The sequence below is a fragment of the Chelonoidis abingdonii genome, chromosome 5 (genome assembly GCF_003597395.2).
Source record: "Chelonoidis abingdonii isolate Lonesome George chromosome 5, CheloAbing_2.0, whole genome shotgun sequence".
Taxonomy (NCBI): domain Eukaryota; kingdom Metazoa; phylum Chordata; order Testudines; family Testudinidae; genus Chelonoidis; species Chelonoidis abingdonii.
In genome coordinates this window covers 12,157,392-12,179,993 of record NC_133773.1, presented here as the reverse complement: position 1 = coordinate 12,179,993, position 22,602 = coordinate 12,157,392, and the positions used below count along the sequence as shown (strand labels likewise).

The following is a 22,602-nucleotide window of genomic DNA, read 5'->3' as shown; positions in this document are numbered from 1 at the left end:
GAGGAGGGGGCCGCTTTCATTTCCCACGGTGTAAATCCGGAATAAATCCATTGCCTGGGGAGGTGGGGTTACTCCAGATCTACCGCAGGGTAACTGAGAGCAGAATTTGGCCTGTTGATTTCCAACCCTTGGAAGCTTTTGTTTCCTTCCTGCCCTCCCGCCAGCAGTTCCTCCCTTGGGCAGCAGCAGCAGCAGCAGCAGCAGCAGGGGGCTGGTTCTCGGCACCCCAGCAGCGGCGGCAGCAGCAGGGGGATGTCGCGTTGGAGCGGGGCCGGGATCTCTCCCTCCCGCCGCTGGGGGTCTGGCCCGGGGCGCTCTCGCTCCGGCGAGGCAGGGAGGGAGGGAAGCCGGGGGCGGAGGGATTCCCCGGCCGGAGCTGGCTCTCTGGAGCAATCCTCCCCGGGGGGCCGGGACCGGGATTTCGTCACCTGGGACTCCAAGCCCGCAGGTTCCGCCGCCCAGCCACCTCCTCCCCGGCAGGGTATAAAGGGCGAGGCGGCGGCGGCCAGGGCTGCATCCAACCTGTCGCTGCCCACTGAGCCGGCCGCTGCTACTCTCCTTAGCTCAGCGGCCGCCAGGTGCAGCGCCAGCCCGGGATCCGGAGCGGAGCGGGATGGACGCCGGCGGCTGCCCCCCGAGGATGCGGAGCGCGCTGCTTTGCCTGGGTAAGCGGGGCGCTCCCCGGCGCGTGACATGCCCCCGGGGCTGGGGCTTGGAGCAGCTGCAGGTGCCCTGCGTGTTCCGCTGTCACGCGTGGGAGAGGGGCACAGGTGCAGCGTGGCACCCGGGAGGCAGGAAGGGACATGACAAGCCTCTGCGTGTCCTTCCAGCAGGCACCTGCTCGGCGCTTCCTTTCCATCGCGTGCCAGGCGGCCGGGAAGCTCCTAGTGACTCAGGCGGCCGGGCTCCGCAGTGCGGCCGTGGGGAAACCGCAAAGGGCAGGTTCCGTCTTGCAGGCCTCGCTGGTTTCTGGAAAGGCTTTAGCAAGTGTAGGGCAGCATTTCACCCGCACTGGTCTGGATCCGAGACTGGCTCCATGGAAAGCAGCGGCAGGGCTTGGGCAGTAAGGTGACAGGGGAGGGTATCCGAGCTGGCCCTGGTAGTTGTCCACAAGTTCTCGCTTGTTTTCAACCACCTAATGGTTTTAGAAAATATTAATCCCTTTAGGGGAGGAAACAGTTCTGTTATTTCCTGTATGCAGGGTAGCTGTAGCCCTGTTGGTCCCAGGTTATTAGAGAGAGGTGGTTTAATATGTGGAGATAGAGCTGGAACAGACCTTGAAAGGTCATTGAGTCCAGCCCCCCTGCCTTCACTAGCAGGACCAAGGACTGCTTTTGCCCCAGATCCCTAAGTGACCCCCCTCAAGGACTGAACTTAAAACTCTGGGTTTAGCAGGCCAATGCTCAAACCACTGAGTTATTCCTCCTCCTGAGGAAAGATCTTCTATTAGACCAATTTGGACTGCAAAGCTTCTCTCTCTCTCTCCCATTAACAGAGGTTGGTCCACTAAAAGATGTTTCTCCACCCACCTCATCTCTCTATTTCTTGGGATCTGAGCAGCAAGCTGGGCTTTTAAAATCTCAAAACTCCCATTGACCTCAATGAGAGCTTTGCGTCTGTAAGGACTGTGGGATCCCGCTCTCTAAATATGGTGTAATCATCATCCCATTCCGAGAAGACCCTGCAGTCTTTAACTCGCAGTGTCCTCAATGGGTGTTTTTTCCCAGGACAGACTGAAAGGTAAAGCCCTGCCTTCTGCTAATAAAACGGTGACCCGTTTCCCCTGATGTCTAGATTCTTCACCTTTTCAGTGTGGTGCATTTCAGTAATAAATTTAGTGTATGTGTGAAAGTTTGGCAAAGCCTTGGGAGCCTAAACTGTGCATGTATAGAGCCGGGATCCATGTTGATGGAGCAAAAACAAATGTTTGTACTGCACCTTTGCTGGGCAATGGTAGTGGTAACCCAGGCTTATTGCTGCAAACTGACCAGCTAAGTGCATAACTTGACTTTGGGCAAGGAAGATCACAATCAGGCCCAGTGGGAGTTGTGCCCAGGTATCTGAGGGCAGAATTGAGCCCAAAGTGTTTGAAAATGCCATTCATTGCTCTGTAATTCCAAAGTCTACTTTTAATGTCTACAATGGGTTGTTAATTGACATTAAATAACAGAATTCCATTGTTACCAAAGGTCTAGTGCTTTTGAGCCTTCGCAAAGGTGCTTAACCACTTCATTGCAGCACTTAATTACAGTGCAGGTGTTTCACCATCTGCCAAGCCTATTTCAGCATGAGCTCATCAGTTTCGGTTTTCCACATTTTCTTCCGTGCCATTTTGCATTCCAGCTATTATACAACCATTTTAGTTGCCAACACATTACAAATAAGGCCATGGCCTTTGTAATCTGGGCATCGACTGTTTCCAGCACAAGGATGACATTGAAATGTGTTGTGCAAATATCTGTGAACCTGTGTCTCTTTTGGCATGCGTAAAAGGCTAGATTTGACCACCCTTACTCGCAGAGGGCCAGAGTGTGATATGCCACGTTAAATTGAGTTGAATTGTGCGTTACTCTACAAATGGATCCATTGACTTCAGTGGAAGTAAGGTGCTACTCGCTACAAGTCAGAGTATTTCACTCAGGCCTATGAAAGAAAAATATGCTCTAGTTTTGGAGGGGATGTGTTTTTCCTGTAGCCACTCTTAAGCCCTAGTCTCTTTCGTGGCAGAATCGTATAAACTATTTAGAGAAATTACTGTGGGCTACATGGTGATCCTTTTGTTCATGCTGAATAGTTCCTTACCCCCAGAGATTCTCCCCATCAGTCCTTGATGCTGTTTGTAGAAGTAAGGTGCTACTTGATGAGCCTATGGGTCTGATAGTCTGTCCCTTGGTGATTTAAGGAGTTTTGGTCCAGAATCTTTAAACCTCTTGAATGATTCCTCAGCTGATTTAGAGCACTAATGTAAAGGTGAAATTGTGTTCCAGAAGGTAAACCTGGAAAGGAATCATTAGCATTGATTGGGCAGCCCTGCAATAAACGCTCATTTTTTCCTACAACACTTGTAGCCAGTCCTGTAAAAAACTAACTAAAGATGTATTAACTAGGAAAAAGAAACATTATTTACAAGGTTAAAGCAGGTAAACATGCGCACAAATGAGAGAGACTCGGGTTCTGAAAGATAGTAGCTGCGATAATATGCAAGCTTTCTATGTCCTTTAGGGCTAACCCAAGCTAAACAGCTGGGGACCCCTTGTTTATGCTTAGAAATCTTCACCTCTCAGACTTCAAGCAGCATCAGGATAATAATTCCTTCTTGATGGGGATTTTTTCCCCTTCCCCAGCATTCATGCTGGGATGGGATGAGGGCTCGTGCACTACCCTCTTCAGAGACATGGGGAAGCAATCAACAAAGTCCCTTGTCTACTGATGCTCCACATTCTATAGTGTCTACAGGCCTTTTTTTGTTGGGGAGGAGATAACCACAAGAGGGGTTATTTCACATTTGGTAATGCGTCTGTCCTGACTGTGTGGCTTTACAGTCTTGGCAAACGTGTTCATAGTTACAGAACAAACTCTTAAACATTACCTTATAACATGGGATACAGCTATAACATGGAGCATCCCACAAGCACTCCATAAAGGTTAAGCACATTCTTATAACTCTAATATCTATGTTGACAATGTGAACACCGAGATGACCCAGGCAACTATGCGTTCAGTGAGGCCAGGTGACGTTGACATGAGCTGGCACTTGATCTGCTAGCGTCACGGTGATAATGCCCTCCATTTGATTGCCCGTAATCCCCACTTAAAGATGCACCAAATTGCACTGAATTAAAATATTAGCTCATCAGCACTAATCTACATCCAAATGTAATGATATGTAAATGTGCTAGTTATCATATAAATTAACATGTTCCACTGACAGTGGAAACTTTTCCCAAAAACACTTTCCCAGAGGTGCACAGGGAGGAATTCGGACAGCACATCCTAGGTGTGGACATTATAAAATAGTTACTTTTAATAGGCCCAATCCTGCCCCCTTTTGAAGTCAAAGTCAGTTTTGCCATTGATTTCAATGGGTGTAAGATCAAGTTGCAAGTGAAATAAAGCAATTAGTTGAATTATGCCTTCTGTGAACAAACTGCTACACAGCATGGCCCAGAACTTAGTAGTAAAACACACTCATTTGTGCCTGCCTAACTTATGCCGCCAAATACTAGCTGTGCCTACACAACTACCTGATTTACACATGTACGTTTGGAACTTGCACAGCTGAGTCAGGGGCACACAGTGATTTCTGTGTGCATAGCTTTCTCTTGTACTGTACTGAAACGTGAGGATGTGACCTGGCTAACCATGGTCAGAAATGCTCCTCCATGTTCAATTAGTATAGTACTGATGACTAGTAAAACCTGAAAGTGACAAAATGACATCTGAGAAACGTTTCAAAAATAAAAAGATTGACCTATATTGCCTTAAATTAGGTTTAAATTTGCTGGACGGATGCGACGTAAATAACTGAGAATCAGGATGATTGTAATTGGAATATATTAGAATTACGTTTACCTAAGACCATACTGACAACTCTTGGTAGTTGTTGCGTATTGCACGGGTATTATGGAAAATCTCTGGTATTCCACCCTTGGTCTGATTCTCTTCACCCCACACTTAGTCAACAGCAGTAAGATTCCTGTAAGGCAGCCTGCAAGTATGACAATGCTAACCTTTTGTAAAGCAGGAAAAGCATTCCATTTACATTCCAGCCAGGCAGCAATAAGTGTAAAAGTAACATTCCAGTGAACCAGGAATAAATACCCACCATCTCACTACACTCTGCAGTACAAGATAACAGTATTTGCTTACTGATCAAGGAATTAATACAAACAGGGCCCCACCTTTCCCATTTGACGCTCACCATAGCAGCAATAGACACACGCGTGTTGTGAAATGAACAGCCGCCAGCAGGTAATCATTATGGGAAAGGCTCTCCACTTTGATCTACAATTCAGATCCCTCATTCGCACCCCGGATCTCCTTTGCACTCCCATTGACGTCATTGGGAATTACATGCATGGGAAAAGGCCAGAATGTGCAACAAAGATCCTCGGTGCAGATTGGGGAGGAGAATTTTGTCCGAATGCCAGAAGATACAAAAGTGTATTTGAAAATGTACTTGCCATGTTGTGCTTTTGTAATGAACCTATTTCCTCCGCCTATCTGCAGTCGTCTAATGAAGGAACCCATCAGCTATTCTGCATAGGCGGAATGTGACAAGTTTTAGTCTGGGGTCTGACACTGGTGGCTTATTTTGTCTCTCTGTTGCTTAAATATGCACGTGTTCACAGTCTCAGGACGTATAGTACTGGGCCACATTGAAGAGAAGTGTTTCTATGAGACACTTGGTACATCATTCAGGACTAAAGGAAGTTGCGGCTTTTGCACATATAGGGATTTCCCACTCTTTAGTTAGGGTTTTTAGTAAGGCCAGGTTTTGATCTCATTTACACTGGTGTAAATCCATCGGAAAGCTCAATTTTAGCAGAGTCATTCTGGATTTACAGTAGTGTAAATGAGATCAGAATCATACCTATTATTTTTCCTATTCAGCAAACAGAGCCTAATGTCTACAAAGGATCTGGAGCCTCTTGGGTTAAATTCTGCTTTCCAGTACATATGCACAGCCCCCCTTGGCATCAGTGGGGTTGTCTGTGTGAACCTATAAGGCAGAATTTGGCTTGTGCTAGTCTCCAGAGATTCTGTGAAACAGGTGAAGCTGGTCTTACATTCACAGAATTTTTGTGGGTGTAAGTGAGATGAGAGTTGGGGTACTGTGTATTGGAGAGATGCCTGCTTCAAAACGTATACATTCAACATTACCTTGTGGTGCAGTAGTGTGAGTGGGGTGCTTATGAACACCCTACTCACTACCTTGGATTTCAATGGCAGCAGAGTTAGGCCAATGTCGAGCACTCTTGAAAATCTCAGCATCAATACCCAACTCCCAGGAGCAAGCATTATGAGTCAAGGATCTCGTACAGGTAAACCTCCCATTCAGGGAGAGATTTACTTGGGGAAGAAGCTCAGGATTTGGTCTGTGTTTTGGCCCAGGTCTTCAACTGGTGTAAATAAACATAGCTATACTGCAATAAACGCACAACATTGATGCCAGCTGATGATCTGGCTTTTTGTTCCTAAATGGGAATTCATTCGGAAGGTCAGGGGTTTTGGGGGGGGGGGAGGGAGGAGAGGGTTTTTTTTGTCAAAAGTGCTGTGGCTAATTCTGCTCCACTCAGTCAAATGATTCCATTGAAGTCAATGGCCAACACACAGTGCCTTTGAAAAACCCACTCATAAAGGAAACCCACCTGGAGCCCTTCCCTGCTCCCATCTCACTCAACGGGCGTTTTGGCTGAATAATACTGGCAGGATTTACATTTTTTATTGATTTGGAATATTTTTAATCTTAAAAAACAAAAAACAAAAAACAAACAACTTTGTTTTCCTGTGACATAACACTGTTCTAATGGCTTTTTCCCGCCTCTGGGAAGATAGGTATCTATGCCCACTTTTCCCATGACACTAGTTATACTAGCTGAAGATGTAAATGGAGGAATAGTCTAATTTTTTCATTAAAATATTGTGTTTCGGAATAGAAAGGGACAAATATATATTTTAAGAGGGACAGAATTGATACAACTCCACGGTTAACGGTAAATACATAGGACTTAGAAAAGCCCTGTTAACTGACATGAAGTAGAACAGGGAAGCGAATTAGCAATTAGTATAAAATGGAGTGGCAGCAGGAAGTCCATAATCATTCTGGAACTGACGTGGCTGAAACATAACAAAACTTTCTAATAACTGGAAGTTTAATAAAAAGGAGGCTCGAGAAATTACAAGGGCACGCTCCCTTCATTAGGCACGCATGACCTGACAAGTCGAAAGATGCTAGCAGCCCAAAGGCAAAGACAGAAATTACAGACTGCAATGGAATGGGGCTGACAGTTAAACAGTTCATGAGCGGGTTAGCTTGTGACCACAGCAAAAGTGTTAGCAAAGCGGATTTCATGACCAGTTGGGGCAAAGATTGCTTATTCATCACGGGACTTCCGAATATTTGGAAGGATTAGTATAGAAACCTGTGCAGGGATGCACATTCCACAGACCACCTGAAATCTGTACGTGGGCAGCACCTTATAACTCAAAAGATGTCAGAGTGCTTTACAAACTGTCTCTAGGATTTCCCCTCACTGCTATAACGTGGCCACCTCTGCTATGTAGATGCAACAGCCATTCCGTGTCAGCAGTACTGCACTATGTGGCTTTCTGGAGGTGAACTGAAGGGAGGTATACCCCGTTTAAACTACAGAGACAGACGAGTGATACTTTTCCTGGGATCTTGTTCCTATTTCTAAATGGTTCACAAAGCAATACACATGCAAATACAGCTGGAATTTTCTAAGGCACTGAAGAAAGTTAGGTGCCTAACACCCATTCATGTTCAGTGGTGGCTGAGTGCCTGACTTCCTTAGGCAACACTGATAATCCCCCCCTACATGTGATTGCATGCACAAATGGGATTTTTATGTGCATAGATGGCCAGGTAAGTATCTAACTAGCCACTTGAATGAGCAAATACTTTCTTTGTGGGCTCAGGCATGATAACCGTGTGTGGTATACAAAATCAAACCCTTAGTGACCAGCTTTCACCCAGGCATCATCTGAGCAGATGGTGTCCCCTAAGCCCCAGAGTAGGGTGTTGGTTCAATTCTGAGTCAGCAGAAAGAGTGCCATCTGCTGAATCACCAACACTTCCCGCAGCATCTGGGGTTTCCTTTTAAAACTTCAGTTATTGACCAAAATCGATCTTGCTTGGTTTACGAGCTCTAACAAGATTAGTCTCCCCATTAACTTCAGTTGATCAAGCCCTGGGAACGGGAGCCTAGCCTTTAAAAACAAATTTATTTAGGAGATCAGCCAAAACTTTAAACGGTAAATGGCAGCGAAGACGTGAACTTTCTCATATTTTGGGTGCAAATGTTGTGTGATGCATTCCTGTTGCCTCAATGGAGTATGTATATCCCAGCGCGGCATTTGGTACTTAGTTCGATCAGTGTGAGATCCATAGTCCCAGTTCAGCAAAATGTCTAAGCACGTGCTTAAGTCCCATTGAAGTCCATGGGATTTCAGCATGTGCTTAAGTGTTTTTCCATAGTCAGGCTGCATGTCCATGAGGTTCATACCACTAAGACTGCAGTCAGAGCATGGGTCAAATCCTGCTGCCCTTCTCATTCATAGAACCCCAGTTCAACAAAGCATTTAAGCACATACTTAAATTCATCCCTACTGAACCTAGCAGTTAAACACAGGCTTACATTAATCCCTATTCCTATCACTATGTACTTTGCTGAATTGGGGCCATACACCTTTAACACTGTGGTTTTATTATTGATTATTGCATTTTAGTATTTGTGTTTGGATTGGTTGAGCCTAAGGACCATACCTGTATCTATTCTCTGGCTATATTAGTAGGCTTATGTTGAGATTGTGATTAAACTCTAGAAAGAAACTCTCTCAAACTCCAAATACTAGAAGAGATTCCTTCAGTGCCGCTTTTCTTTGTGCCATTAAGAGGAATTTTTGTTATTTGTCTGTCCCATAGGCTTTTATCTCTTGCAAGCTGTCTTTGGCACAACAGTGATCCCGTTATGTGAACCAAATGAAATGGAAAACTGTACAACAGCGCTGAGTAAGTACGATATTTTAACTCTGCCTCTTTAAAAACGTGGCCCGTCCAGCAAAAGTCTTCAGCGTCTGGCAATTCCCATTTTTCTCAGCGGGAGTTGAGCGCTTTTGAAAAAATGGCCCATAAATTAGAAGCCACATTTTTAGAAACAAAGTGAGTTAATATTTTAGGGCCTGCAAGGTTCTGGGGCTCAGAAGAGTTCCAAAAGGTACTAAGCATCTGGCAGGATCCAACCCTGAGTCTCTACTGCGTTTTATGAAACCAAAAGTGTTAAATAATTAGGCCTCAGAAAACAATTCACTGTGGTACAGTATCCACTGATATAGCTACTCTTGTGTCTTGTGTTCAGAATTCCCAATAGAAAAAACAATCAGGATGGGATTTTCAAAGCCCATCTCAAGGGTTTGGCTGCCTAATCCCTGTTTATTTTAACGGGAATTGGCTTTGAAAATTTCAGCCCTAGCCTAGGTTTGATAAGAATAAATGCAAATGGTACAGAGAAACCCTGAGCAGGCACAATGATTGGAAAAAAGACTAACGAAACATTAACCAAATCTGCTTCCAGTTCAGACGGAGAATAGCCCGCGGGTGGCTCAAGTCGGGATAGCCAAATGCAAGGCTGAAATGCAAGACTACTGCTTCCACGGACAGTGCATGTACCTTGTGGATTTAGATGAGCATTACTGCAGGTAAGAGGAAATTTGTAGAATGCCATTTTGCATTTCTCCCTGAGTTAGAGTGCAAACATGAATTACATGCAATTCGTAAACTGGCTTTGATCTCTCCTTTCACCTTCTTTCAGACTCTGTCACATGAAAATCAAAAGCAATTTAGGGCCCTGATGCATCAAGGTATTTAAGCATATGAGTAATCCCCTTGACTTCAGTGGGACTCGAATTCATGAACTGACTGCAGTCAATTGGACTATGCGTGTGCATAAACTTAGGCACATGCTTAAATATCTTGCTGAATTGGGACCTGAGAGGGAAAAACCAAAATAATGGCAAGTGCACATAGGATGGCCCATTATTATAGATCTTAAAATAGTCATTGGTCAATTGCTGGGGCAACGTGTAGGCCACTTATGCTGGTGTAAATGAGGAGTAACTCTCTGGATTTACACCAGTGCAAGAGAGAGGAAAATGTGTCCGACAACTTCTACATACAGCATCTGACTTCCCAAGTCTGGTTTGGGCAAAACAGCCCATTGTTTCTTTATGAGCTTTGCCTCTGCATGACTCTGTAGGATAAGATCCTGGATATCTTATGAAGCCATTACCCTCTTCCCAGAGATGCTAGAGCAGTGGGGTTTATTGAGAAACCAATTCAATCCTAGCAATTAGAAATGGAAAAGGGCTGTTAGATCATCTGGTCTTGCATGTGCCATTGCATGATTGTTCTCTGCAGGAAATTTTCCAGAGCTTCCCCATCCATAATCATCCATACTGACATTGGGTTTCAAACCAGCACAGTACATTTTTCTTTAACAGTGACTTCCATTGTTTTTTCAGGTGTGATGTAGGCTTCTCCGGGGTTCGATGTGTGCATTCGGAACTGCTCAAACAGCACCTGAGCAAAGAATATTTGGCACTGACCATTATTTTAATCCTATTTTTCCTCATTGCAGTCTCGGTTGCAACATACTACTTCTACAAATGGTAAGGCACTCTCTTATTTTACTGTGTGCTCTTAAAATTTGACTCAGCTTCTCCAGCTAGGGTAAGAAGCTTTGGTTTTAAGAAGATGTCAGATGAGGTGTTCACAAAGAAGTCACATTGAGATTTATGTATATATTTTTCTGTTTGATTACATTAAGTTTTTTGGATACCGTGCACGCTTACTACGCTGCACTTATTTACTTAACTACTTTTGAAAAGGGCAGATTAATTAAGTTTGCTTTGGCTACATGATAGTAAATGAAACTTTGTGTTTTTTGCTAAAATGTATGAAACATTGTTGACATCATGACTAGCACTCATTCAAACAATGCACCTGTATTCCTCGGGCACAGCTCTATCCACCGAATAGAGAGAGAAACTAGAATGAAAACCATCTGGGGTCATGCCCACAATCCGGACAGCAGGAAGTGTGGGCTCACCCTTCTCTGTGAGGACTCTAGGGGCACTTCTATGGAATCACCACTAGATGAATCACAGACTTAGCTCAGTCTCCGGTTCTGACTCCTGGTGATGAAACATCCAGACCAGTCAGGTTTCCACTTTAGATTAATCGAAATAAATAAGCAAAAAGAATAAAAGGGGGTTAATATCAAATAACCACCTTCATCTAATTACTAGGTTAGTCCAACCATAACCATTAAACCAATTGTTCTTTAATAAGCTATCTAGGTTGGGAGCATGGGATGTTTGTTTAGCAGTCAAGGTTCTCCATCTCCAGGCCAATTGGTATTTTTATATATACTGCAGAATGGCTGAGAGAGGGAGGTTCACATCACTCCTGGGTTGAAGACCATAACTCTGAAGCCAGTTCAGGCAGCCTCCCCAAACTATGGGTGGTTAAGTGACAGCAAGTCTCTTCCTCTTTCCCTAGGATTATATGAAGTGTTCCAATGTAACTCAAGACGACCTAATTTGTTGTGCTTTAAAATTCAAAGGAATAGCGTAGGGGAAGATAACATGATTTCTCAGCATTAAATACACAACTTCTAATGTGTAATATGTGATCTTTCAAATAGCAAGATTGTTTAATCTTGGGCTCCTGTTGGTGTCTTACCTAGCCTCTGGGTGATGTTTGCAGTTAAATTCTGTGGGTTCTTTGTGTGCACGTGTGCACACCCCCTCATTTCTAGCAATGTGCTGGAGTTCCAAAAAATTCCAAGGGCAAGAATACTAAGATGGAGGCGTCCCTTTACTAACCAAACTTAGAAAAAGAAAACAACCCCCCTAAAGGTCAATACTTCTGCTGGAGGCGTGTTGTATCTGCTGTGGTTTAAAATTCAGGTCTATGGTTAGCTGGTGATTTTCTTGGTTCAGTTGTTGAACATAAGCTCTAGCCAGCCAGCAGAAATCCAGCTCTTTATGGGATTTAAGAAAGTGCTTATGTACTTTGTTGAACAGGGAAGTTTTTTGCTCAGCAACCTTGTAGGATGGAAGCTTCTATGGAGAAGTGGAATAAGTGCTAGTGCTGCTAAGTAGCCTTTTCTTTCAGGCACAGTTATGTGTTTCATTGTTTTTTCTCTGGAGGCAATGGTTTAACAACCTCTCTGACCTTCATATTTCCAGGTACCAAAACAAGAAGGAGAGGCAAGCCAACAACCAAGAATACAAGGAGGTTGATGTCCATGAGAAGAACCCAGCGCTGCTTCCCTCGTGAAGGGGGAGAGAAACACACACAGACCAAGGATTTGTCAGCTCACAGCTATTTAATATTAAACCTTATTAATATTTATACATTCTAAACAAAACAATTTTAATTTGTATTGCTCAGAATCAATATACAGGTCAAAAATGGATTTTTTTTAGTATAAATATTTGAATCTTTTTTTATTTTTATTTTTTTTATTTTATTGTTGAATATTTAATACTATGCAATGTGGAGAAAAAATATAATCCTACTTAGAGGTATATATACAGATATATATTTTTGTAAGAAACGTAAGCTTTTTGCCAGTAATAGCTGGTCTACCAAAATACTTTGTTTAAAAAAGAAATACAATTTTTTATTTGTTCATGTGAACATAATGAATGTACTTCTGCTTCTTAAAATTAAATCTTCTAAATGGGGTTGAATGAATGTGGTGTATCTCCTGTTGTATACTGATGTGTAACAACGGCAGGCAGCTTACCTGATCCATCCACTAGCCTTCAGGGACGTTTCAGATAATCAGACATGAACACACGGAAAGTACCTCTGGCCCTGGGAAAAGCTGCGCCTCTAATCAGACAGATGTTGATTGCTAGTTTGTAGGTGGGGGTGTATTGTCATATATTTGTATCCTGTTGCATACCTATGCAGGGGGTTTTCACAAAAACTAAACTGAGGTCTAATATTCAGCTTTCAGCGAAGGCCTTGCAATTGGCACAATTTTGACACCCATGTGGGAAAGTAAGGAGTATAAGACGTTCTCTCACTATTCTAGGCAGGCTACTTGCTGACACTTAATTAGGGGAGATTGTAAATTAACCAATCAGTACCACAATCATTTATATACACAGTGAGGACTGTTGTCTTATTCGGAATATTTAAGTCACACATTCCCTGACTCAGGAATGATCTCTTACAACAACTCCATTTGCATTTTGGGACCGACAGGCAACTGTTTTGTTAGCCTCAGACCTGCTGCCGGATAGGCCTTGTCCACACAGGGAAGGGTTAGCAGGCATAGTCAAAACTTCCAGCTGAGCACTGGAAAGTCTGAGCCACACGGGTTAAAGGTGTGGAGAGGTGGCTGTAGCAAGGCAATTTGTCCCTGTATGTGTCCGTTCCCCCCACCCCATGTACATCCCACATATGGAGGCTACCACCGGCTCTTCTCTTCCTGTGACCAGACATGCCTCCCCACTCCCCCCTGCCCCCACCAGTACAGATAAGGCACAGCTGGTGGCTGAATGGCCACTGGTGAAGCATGGTGTGTTGCTACTGGGTCTATGATACATGGGGAGAAGGGGGGCAGTAGCTCCCTTCTGAGGATACCCAGCCAACCAGTTAGCTGTAAAATCCCTCTTGGTCTGTTCTCTGCTTGAACCAGGTATGAACATTCATCTTCCATCCCTAGAAGAAATTATTTGGATAGGGAATGTTTAGTTGGACACAATCAGGTTTATTTTTTTTATTTTGGCTTGTGGATCTCCTCTGTGCTAACCCCTGATGCTTGTAACCTTTAAGCTGAACCCCCAAGAAAGCTATTTTGGGTGCTTGATTTTTGGAATTGCTCTTTTAAGATCTAGCAAAGAATTCCAGATGTAATTTTTTCCTTTTTGTTTTTAATAACATTTACCTCTTTTAAGAACAGGATTCGATTTTTGGTGTTCTAAAAGGTTTGTGCATGTTTGATTAGCTGGTAGCCACAGCTAATTTCCTCTGTTTTCTTTCTTTGCTCTTCCCTGAAGGGGGGCAGAGAGCTGAAGGGGCTTGAGGGTACCCCATAGGGAGGAATTCCCAAGTGCTGCTTCCTGGGGCTAAAGAGGTTTTTTGCATTTGGATGGTGGCAGCGTTCACCAAGCCAAGTCAGAGAAAAGCTGTAACCTTGGGAGTTTAATACAAGCCTGGAGTGGCCAGTATTAATTTTTAAAATCCTTGCGGGCCCCAACCTTCTGCACTTGGAGTGACAGAGGGGATTCAGTCTTGACAGGGTCCCACTGACCACTCAAAATGGCTGTGCATGTTGCGTTCCTCTGTTGCCCTCTGCTGCGTGATGCAGCAGATGGCCCAAAAGTCGTCTTCAAGCTGAGCTATAGCTTCCTAAACCCAATGATGTCTTTGTGGAAGCGAAATCTTATGGGGAACAAACTTAGTCCCATTGTATGTTGGCGTTGCTGCCCACGTCTTCTTCTGGCAGGTGGACTCAAAGCAGGGGTGACAATGACTACACTGGACTGCCAACCATGACTGGACCTCACTGCCAAACTTCTGTTCTTCTCTGGAACAAGGCAGGAGTGGAATTAAGAACCGAAAAAGGGGATGGGGTGCTACCAAACTGGGTTTTCCTTTTTCACAAAGCTCAGTACAGGCAGAGGACACAACAGGAGTTAGCAAAGCAAAAATAATTTTAATACATAATTAATGGCGAATATTAGTGACACTTTTGCAAACCGTTTAGGCCAAAATTTGCCAGACTTTTACATTAGTAACCAGTAGCTTCAGGTAGCTTGAAATCCTTAACAGAGACCCAGAATGCAATTTGTTGGGATGGTGCCAAGTTGGTGTGGCTGTACTGACTGAATGGTGCGAGAACGTGGCTTGACGACTGAACTGTGAAAGAAGATTCTGGGAGCAGAATCTTTCTCTTAGCATCAGGCAGATGCCAGAGGTGAAACTGACTGGCTCCATGCTGCGTGTATGATCAATACTGATCTTTGGGTCAGCAAATATGTCCACTTGAAAGCAAACAACGTGTGAAGAACATCCTGAGTGGAGCATGGGCTGAAGCCTGTTTGAGGACATCACGCAGGGGGCTGAAGTGAATGATTGATAAGGGAGGGAATGTGGGGTAATGTTCAGTTGGCACCACTCTGCAGTCTCCTCTGAAAGTACTAACCAGGTAAAAATTAGTAGCCACACGCCCACTGGGCATGCTTTTAAGATGTAATCCCTTTGAGGAAAAAGTATAAAAATAAAACAAATTACTGTTGGAGGGAATTCCTTAATTAACGCTTAAAGAAGTAACACTGCTGGACAGAGTAGCCCAAACTCTGCACCGTGGGCTCAAGTAGGCCTGTGACCAGAGGGGTTTCCAGGCAGCCAAGGCCTCACCTCAAGGGAATCCGAGACAGACCAGAGGGCTGAGGAGACCAGACCTGGAGGGAAGAAGAAATCCACAGAATTGGTAACCACCATCTCTGTTTGCCAAGCAGGAACCGTGTGAGGCTAGCGCAGGGCCTGTTTGTGTATCTTTGTGAAAGAGAGACTCGTTAACGGGAATGTAACGTATAGTTCTTAATGTCTAACATAGGAGTTATGTGCTTAATGTAACCTTTTACCGTCGATTTGATTCCTTCTCAAATAAAATGCAGTGTATGCAAGATTATTACTGTGGAGCTCTTTCACTGGTATGACAGTAATCTGCTCCATTGGGAGCCATTAAAGATCCATTCAGGGGTAGTAGCCCCCTGGTGCCAACACAGTTCACCAGCACAAATAGGACCATATATACATCTCTTATATAGGAGGGTTTAAGTGGTGCATGGAGTCTTGTGGTGGCCTTCAGGTGAGAATGAATTGGCTTTTGTGTGTGAACTTTCCTTGATAATTGTCACTATATTGGGGTGTATGGGCATTTGGTCCCAGATCCTCAGCTGGTGTAAACTGGTGTAGCTCCACTGAGCAGGGCTGGACTTGTTGCTAGGTTAATTGATTTGAATGGCAGTAATGGGCGGGTCTTTTTATTAACAAAGACTAGTTCTTGAGGGCTGCACTGATCAACAAGCACAGGATTTTACAAAAATGGAAGCATCCGCTTATGCCCAGAATAGAGCCATGGTATTTGAACCTGGCTGAGTTAGCAGCCAAAGAAAGGAGAACTTACTGGAGTAGAAAGAAAGTATATGAATTTGAAGACATGTGGACCCTGGGTCGAAATATATTTGAATAAAAAAAGTTGAGATGGTGCAAAGAATGCCAAACCTCTGCTCCATTAAACCTGGAGCAGTTGCTTTTTTATTGAACTTTAGTTAAAAAGAAATGGATGAAATCAATAAAGAAAGAACTCCCTCAGTAACTATAGAAGAATTTGGTCTTGCACAAATAGCCATAATTAATGTAATGGAGCTGGCGCCAACCCTAAATTAGCCAAGCACTCCCATTATATAATTCCGTTCTGTATGATTAAAGCTTTCTCAGTAAACCCAGAGATCAAAACACAATGGTGGTGCAAATTCTTAGGACAGCTCAAAAACATTGGGAAATCTCTATACGCTGCCTGGAATGATGCCAGTCCAATCCTTCTCAACCATCAATCTGAAGGCATCAACTGTCCAAATGCTACCAAGCTTTTTATAGTCCAGATTTAATTATGATATGGGGCAGTGGTTCTCCGACTGTGGCCTATGAAGCATTTGCTAGTGGACCACAGAAAGGTGGAAGGTCACATGATGCTGGCTCTTTTTCCCCCTCCTCCAGCTGCTTCTGTGGCCCTATTGTCAGGTACTTCCTTACAGAGAAAAGCCTGGACAGCTGTAAAAACAGTTGGAAAGAGGAAGAGAAACCAGCTTAGCCGCCTCCACCAGATGCTGCTGCTACATCACTGGAAGAAGAAAGAGGAACTGAACCTCAGCGATTGGAGCTGTCAGCCAATGGGGCCACTGGGAGATGAACATCCACCAAGACAGTGGAGAAGATAGTGGATCCACAGAAGAAGGGAACCAAGCAGCTGGGCGTGTATAAGGGAGCTGGACACAACTGAGGTACAGAGCAGATGGGAGCGGGATTAAATGATGAGAGAGAGAAAGAGACAGCGAGACTAGGAATTGAGGGTAGTGAACATCTCACAACATCCTCGCTGAACTCCAAACAGTGGGCTTTCTTCTCTTCATTCCCCTTCCCCTTTGCCCCGCACTCCAAAAACAGTGCTCTTTGGTCTGAAATGATGAGACCAAATGTGGAAAGCTTAAGTCCCAAAGGAAACTTTTCAGCAAGTTAATACTCCTACCCAGTTCTTACCTAGCGCTTCCCATCCATAGATCTCAAAGCACTTCACAAAAGAAGCCAATATCATTATCCTCACTTTACAAATGGGAAGTCCAAGGCACAGAGATGAAGTGGCTTGCCCAGGGCCACCCAGCAGGCCAGTGGCAAAGCCAGGAATAGACCCAGGTCTCCCGAGTTCTGCTCCGACGCTGTAGTCACCAGGCTGGACGTATTTAAACACGTGAGGTCAGATTCTCAGTTGGTCTGCATCGATTTACACTAGCTGGAGATTGGCTCAGGGAAAGGGTTAATTTAAACAATCACTTTGATAGCTTTTGCTCTTAGTGGAAGCTGTAATAATTAGTGATGATCCTCAACCAGCACCTTGGCTCCCATCACTCCTAAACTTCTGGACAGTTTCTATCCTGATCTAAATGTCGTCAGTCTCGAATAATAACCCCTTTGGATCAATTTCTGAAAGAGCAGGAGAATATGTAATGGATTTTAAATCCTGACCCAATCCGCAGTTGCTTCTCCTTGTTTGCTTAGCAGCCAGGCAAATGCTGAGCTGTATGCAGTCACTGGAGGAATGCTGGTATCTAGGGCACCAGACTCCTTGTCACCAATACCAGACATCTCCCTTCTTCTCTACTTCCCTGGGGTGCTGCACTCGCTCTGCCAAGGCCATGATTTCCCATCTCATCACCTTGTGCTGACTCACTGAATTCCAGCTCTGCCACTGCCTCGGCAGATTCATCTCCGCATGCACTCTGCGATGCACTTCATCCTGAAACAAGTCAAGCCAGTAGCTCCATAGCCAAGGATGCGGTACTTTTCATTTGCAATAAAACTGGTTGGGAATTTTCTGAAGGAAAATGCAGCTTCCACAAATGTCTGGCTTTGTCAGGAAAATCAAATGAAGTATGTTTATTTGGGGCTGGTTTGGCTTGAATCGGAATATATCAATGGTTTAACTGACCCAAAACATTTTGTTCCAAATCAGTTAAAAAAAACAAACAATTAAACTGCATTCCCCTATTGTACAATGTTTTATGGGATTTTTAGTCCTGGCCCCCATTCTCCTTGGAGGACTACATCTGCCATATTGCAATGCGGAGTTTCCTGTGTGGTGCATTCTGGGAGTCATGTGATTCTGGATGTATTATGGAAGATGTAGTCTAGCCATAGGAGAGAATGGGGGCTGGAACTGCTAGTCTCATAACGCATTGCCTCACGGACAATGCAGTTTAATGTTGCAATGACTTGAAAGGAATGCTTCCAAATCCCTCCAACAAACTGAAATGCTTCCAGTTTTGAATTCTGACATGAAATGTCGCAACATTTCCAAACAGAATTTTTTTTGGAATTTCTGTTCCGCAGGATATTTTGAAATTTCAATCTTTTGTTCCACTCCAGAAGAAAAACAAAAGTTGGAATGTGAGAATTTCCCAAGGATGGAAATTCAGAATTTTGCTCAGCTCTACTTTGAAGTATATAATAGTTCTACAATGATCTCATCATGCATTATGTATCATGACCTCAATTTAATTACAACTGTTTAAGCAAGACCAAGCGCCTCCACATTTTACTAATAGAGCTTTCTGTCTCTCTGTCTCTCTGTAACTTCATTGGCCACAATACAGAAGGCCTAACAGCAGTTGGTTAAGCTGTGCAACCAAACTGACTGCTTCTAAGAATTGACCCACAAGACCACTGCTACCCCGAATCCCAGCTTCTCTTGAACAGAGGCTGGAAACTGCAGCAAATGACATACCTGATTTTCAGAGCTGGTTTCCTGCAATCTCACCCATTTTGAAATGATCTGCTAGAGCTCATCTGAGAATGTAACAGTCACTGTCCGTATGCCCCTGGACACTTGGCACAACATCTGCTGGGAGACATTTAGCATCCCAGTCCACCAGCAAGTACCCAGAATGATAAAACCAGTGAGTGCTACTATAGGAATTTGGGACCTCACTGGTTGGGTGGGAGGGTTGCAAAGGGATACGTGTAGTTGGTGGCACCTGAAGGGAAATTGTTTTTCTCCCTTTTTAATGTTACATTGCTGGGTATGAGCTGATGTTCAGAATAGCATCAAGAATGGTCTGTGCCAGGGGAGAGGCCAGCTGGTGTGTCTTGGAGGGTAGCTTGGGCGGATCCTGATGCACTTTCTAAGCTTTATGAGCAGACCAAATGTCTGGTGCATGTGAAACCCCTTGGCCACCTTGCAGCCCCTCACACAGATTAAGAAAACAGTGGCCCTGTGCAAATGGAAAGGCCACGGTTATATCCCGTTCTGAGCGTGGGGGAGTAAAGGAGAGCTGTGCCCAGAAGGAACCCTCCAAACGTAGATCTCCCCATTCCCATGTGGAAGGGTGGCTCAGCCAAGTCCTCAGCCCTATCCCTGAGCCCTGTGCTAGCGCCTCTGTCGATGGGAGGTGAATGCACAGCAGGAGGAGGAGAGCAGTGGGAAGGCTGGGCCAGGACTGGGGGGGAGTCACATGTTGGCCCTCTCCAGCCCAGTCAGCCTTACTCAGGAAAGATAATATCCTTAGGGCTGTATTATGTTTTCCATGGTGCCCGCTGGGAGCCAGGATCCCCTTCTAAGATATGGCCTTGGAGCCCAGGGCAGGCCTGTAGCATGGTTCCCTCTGAGCCACACTGCTGGGCTGGGAAGACCTGCCTGGAGAACAAAGCTACAGCGAGCCATTGGGCCTGCATGCAGTTGGCCCAGGCACTGGAGGTGGGTCCCATTGCTCTGCCATGTGGAGAGCAAACCTGAGCCCCTGGTGGAAGGATGTGGAGGAATCCTCGTGAAGGCGAATGTCCTCTTGGAGTCTTCCCCCTGTCACAGCAAGAGCAGTCCAGCCATAGGGCAGTCCAGCCATCATCTACTCTATGGGGTAATTCTGGGTAAACATTTACTTTTTGATTAATCATCCAGCTGATCCCTCTGAATTGTTTGTTCCTCTGTGGTTTAGGAAGAAGATCCTTGGCCTTTCGGCCCGTGCTCCAGAAATGAACTTGCTCTCTATGTCCTGGATCTCAAACAAATTATTCCATTTCCTGGCAGAGTATCTTTAAAAACAACCACTCTGCTGTTTTCAGGTAGGGAGGTGTTTGCATCTCTCAGTTTCTAGTACCAAGGGCAACCAGAGTATGTTTTCAGGTAGCAGCAGAATTCTGGGATGCATGAATTTGCCTAATTTCAGCATTTTGGGGGTTGTGCCTCTGTGGAAAGTTGTTTGCAGATGCGCTTTTAAAGCTGAATCTGTGGCCCATTCATAGTTAGAGATTGCACCATTCCCATCCGATTATTTCAATCTTATGGGCTTCTTGTTTCTGTCCAATTAACTTTCCTCTGCAGCTTGCACGGTAAAGGGGCATTGCAAGCCACCAAAAATGCCCAGAATCAATATGCAAATTGCTAATGTCACACATTCCACTTTGAAAATGTAGCTTTTAAGTTTTATACTGCTCTTTTGTAGTCTGATCTCTTCCTGTAGGTGGAATTAAGACTTAGTCTATGCTTAAAGGTTATATCAGCATGGCCACCACTAGCAACATAGCTACGCCAGCAAAACCCCCAGTGTAGACGCAGCTATGTCAATGGAAGAATGTTTCTGTCACTGTAGCCAACATTGTTCGGGGAAGTGGTGTTCCTACATCAGCAGGAAAAACTCCTTCTGTTGATGTAGGCTACATCTATGCTAAGAGACTATGCAGAGCCTTAGAGTATACAGCTTTCTCCTCTAGAAATCTTTGGGATGAGCCATATGACCATGTTCTATGGTAAGTTATTTTTGAGTCCATCATTCTGCTCTATAGCAAAAATATATCAGGAGGCAAACTTGTGTTGCTCTAAATAATCACAGTCAAGATCTTCAAAATGTTGGGTGGCAACTTGAGACTCTTTAAAGAGGATGGCTTTTCAAAAAGTGCTAGGCACCTACCCTCTGAAAACCAGGCCTCTTCCATAGCTCTCAAGTTGGGCCCCTCAAATCACCAGTCACTTTTAAACATCGTGGCATACCTCCCATGGCAAGAGCATGGGCATTTCAAATGCATTCAGCTTTGGTGTAAGTCTTCTCCCACGGACGTCAGGGGTAAAACCCCTGCTGACTGAAATGGAAGTGGAGCTGGACCAAGGCTGAGTGCTTTTGAAAATCCCATCTTAAGCGTCTAGCAAGAGATGTCCAGCCATACTCCTCACATTCCCAGCTAGGTCTTACACCAGGCGATCTGAACAAGGTTATCTAGGGGTCGCTCCTGCAAAGTGCTGAGCATGCCGGTCCCAATCCAGCAAAGCGCTTAAGCACATGCTAAACTTTAAGCATATGGCACTTTCCATGAACTGCAATAAGACTCCTCACAGAAAGTTAAGTATGAGCTCTGGTGCTTTGCTGGAGCAGGACCAGAGTAATGGACTGCACCCTTATTAAGAACCGCTGCCAACCGATTCACTGTTGACCATGTTCTTTCCGCAGGAAGCCACCGTGCACTAGACACCTATCAAGAGATTTTGATCAGTTACGGAGGCTACACTGTCCTCTCATGATGACCGTGCAGTAACAGCACATGCTCAGATACTGCAGCTCTCTTAGCAGGATTCCTCCATCATTTGGAACGAAGCAGCATGTGCTCTGGCCCTGTCTAGTGGTGGCTGGGCCACAGATAGAGGTTAATGAGCCTGCTATGGCCTAATAGAGTGGGGTCTTTTAGCTCAGGGAGTAAGGGCTCGTAGTTTAAGATCAGGAGGTTGCAGATTTCAGTCCTGGCTCCGACAACCCACTCAGGGGTGTTGCGTTACAAATGGTTGCCTGTCTGAGGCTTGGAGCTACCACGATGCCCATCCTCCCTCATGGGCTACCTTTATAATGGCCAATTGATTTTCATCTAAGACTGTTGGTTTTTAAAGTACTGAATGTTGCACAACTGGGCTGTATTTCAGACCTGCTCCTCCAGCCTTGGTTTAATGGGTATCTATGCACGCACACCCTTTAAGGATCCCGCCGCTGCAACTTGAGTCAGTCAGAGCTGGATTTTCAAAAGAGCTCAGATCCCATTTATTTTCAGACATTTTTCCCCCCTTTGAACTTTAGGATTCAAGAAGTGGGGACCTGCATGATCACTTTTAAGCTTAATTACTAGCTTAAATTCGTTATGCTGCCACCAGCCAGAAGTCTGTGCCTGGCACACTTCTGTTCCCCCAAAACCTTCCCTGGGGAACCCAAGACACAAATCCCTTGGGTCTTAAAACAAGGAGAATTTAACCATCCCCCTCCTTTTCCCCCCAGACTCTCCCCTCCCTGGGTTGTCTTGAGAGGCTACACAGATCCAAACTCCTTGGATCTTAAAACAAAGAGGAATTAACCATCCCCCCCTTCCTTTTCCCCCCACCAATCCTTGGTGAGTTTAGACTCAATCCCTTGGATTCTAAAACAAGGAAAAATCAATCAGGTTCTTAAAAAGAAAGCTTTTAATTAAAGAAAGAAAAGGTAAAAATTATCTCTGTAAAATCAGGATGGAAAATGCTTTACAGGGTA

The 22,602-nt window shown here is 44.6% G+C and overlaps 1 protein-coding gene across 1 annotated transcript; it reads left to right on the top strand.

Moving 5' to 3' along the window:
* The first annotated feature begins 507 nt into the window (after nt 1-507).
* Nucleotides 508-12,505, top strand: EREG (epiregulin). Its single transcript, XM_032762319.2, has 5 exons — nt 508-665; nt 8,669-8,755; nt 9,318-9,441; nt 10,264-10,410; nt 11,995-12,505. Exons 1-5 carry the CDS (start codon nt 614-616, stop codon nt 12,083-12,085), a joined length of 501 nt encoding a protein of 166 aa, XP_032618210.1. The 5' UTR covers nt 508-613; the 3' UTR covers nt 12,086-12,505.
* The last annotated feature ends 10,097 nt before the right edge of the window (nt 12,506-22,602 follow it).

Bases quoted from the DNA above. Each gene is read 5' to 3' on its own strand.
- EREG (XM_032762319.2), top strand. From the start codon at position 614: ATGGACGCCGGCGGCTGCCCCCCGAGGATGCGGAGCGCGCTGCTTTGC. The intron at 8,756-9,317 runs GTAAGTACGATA...ATCTGCTTCCAG, and splicing joins AAACTGTACAACAGCGCTGA to TTCAGACGGAGAATAGCCCG. The intron at 9,442-10,263 runs GTAAGAGGAAAT...TTGTTTTTTCAG, and splicing joins TTAGATGAGCATTACTGCAG to GTGTGATGTAGGCTTCTCCG.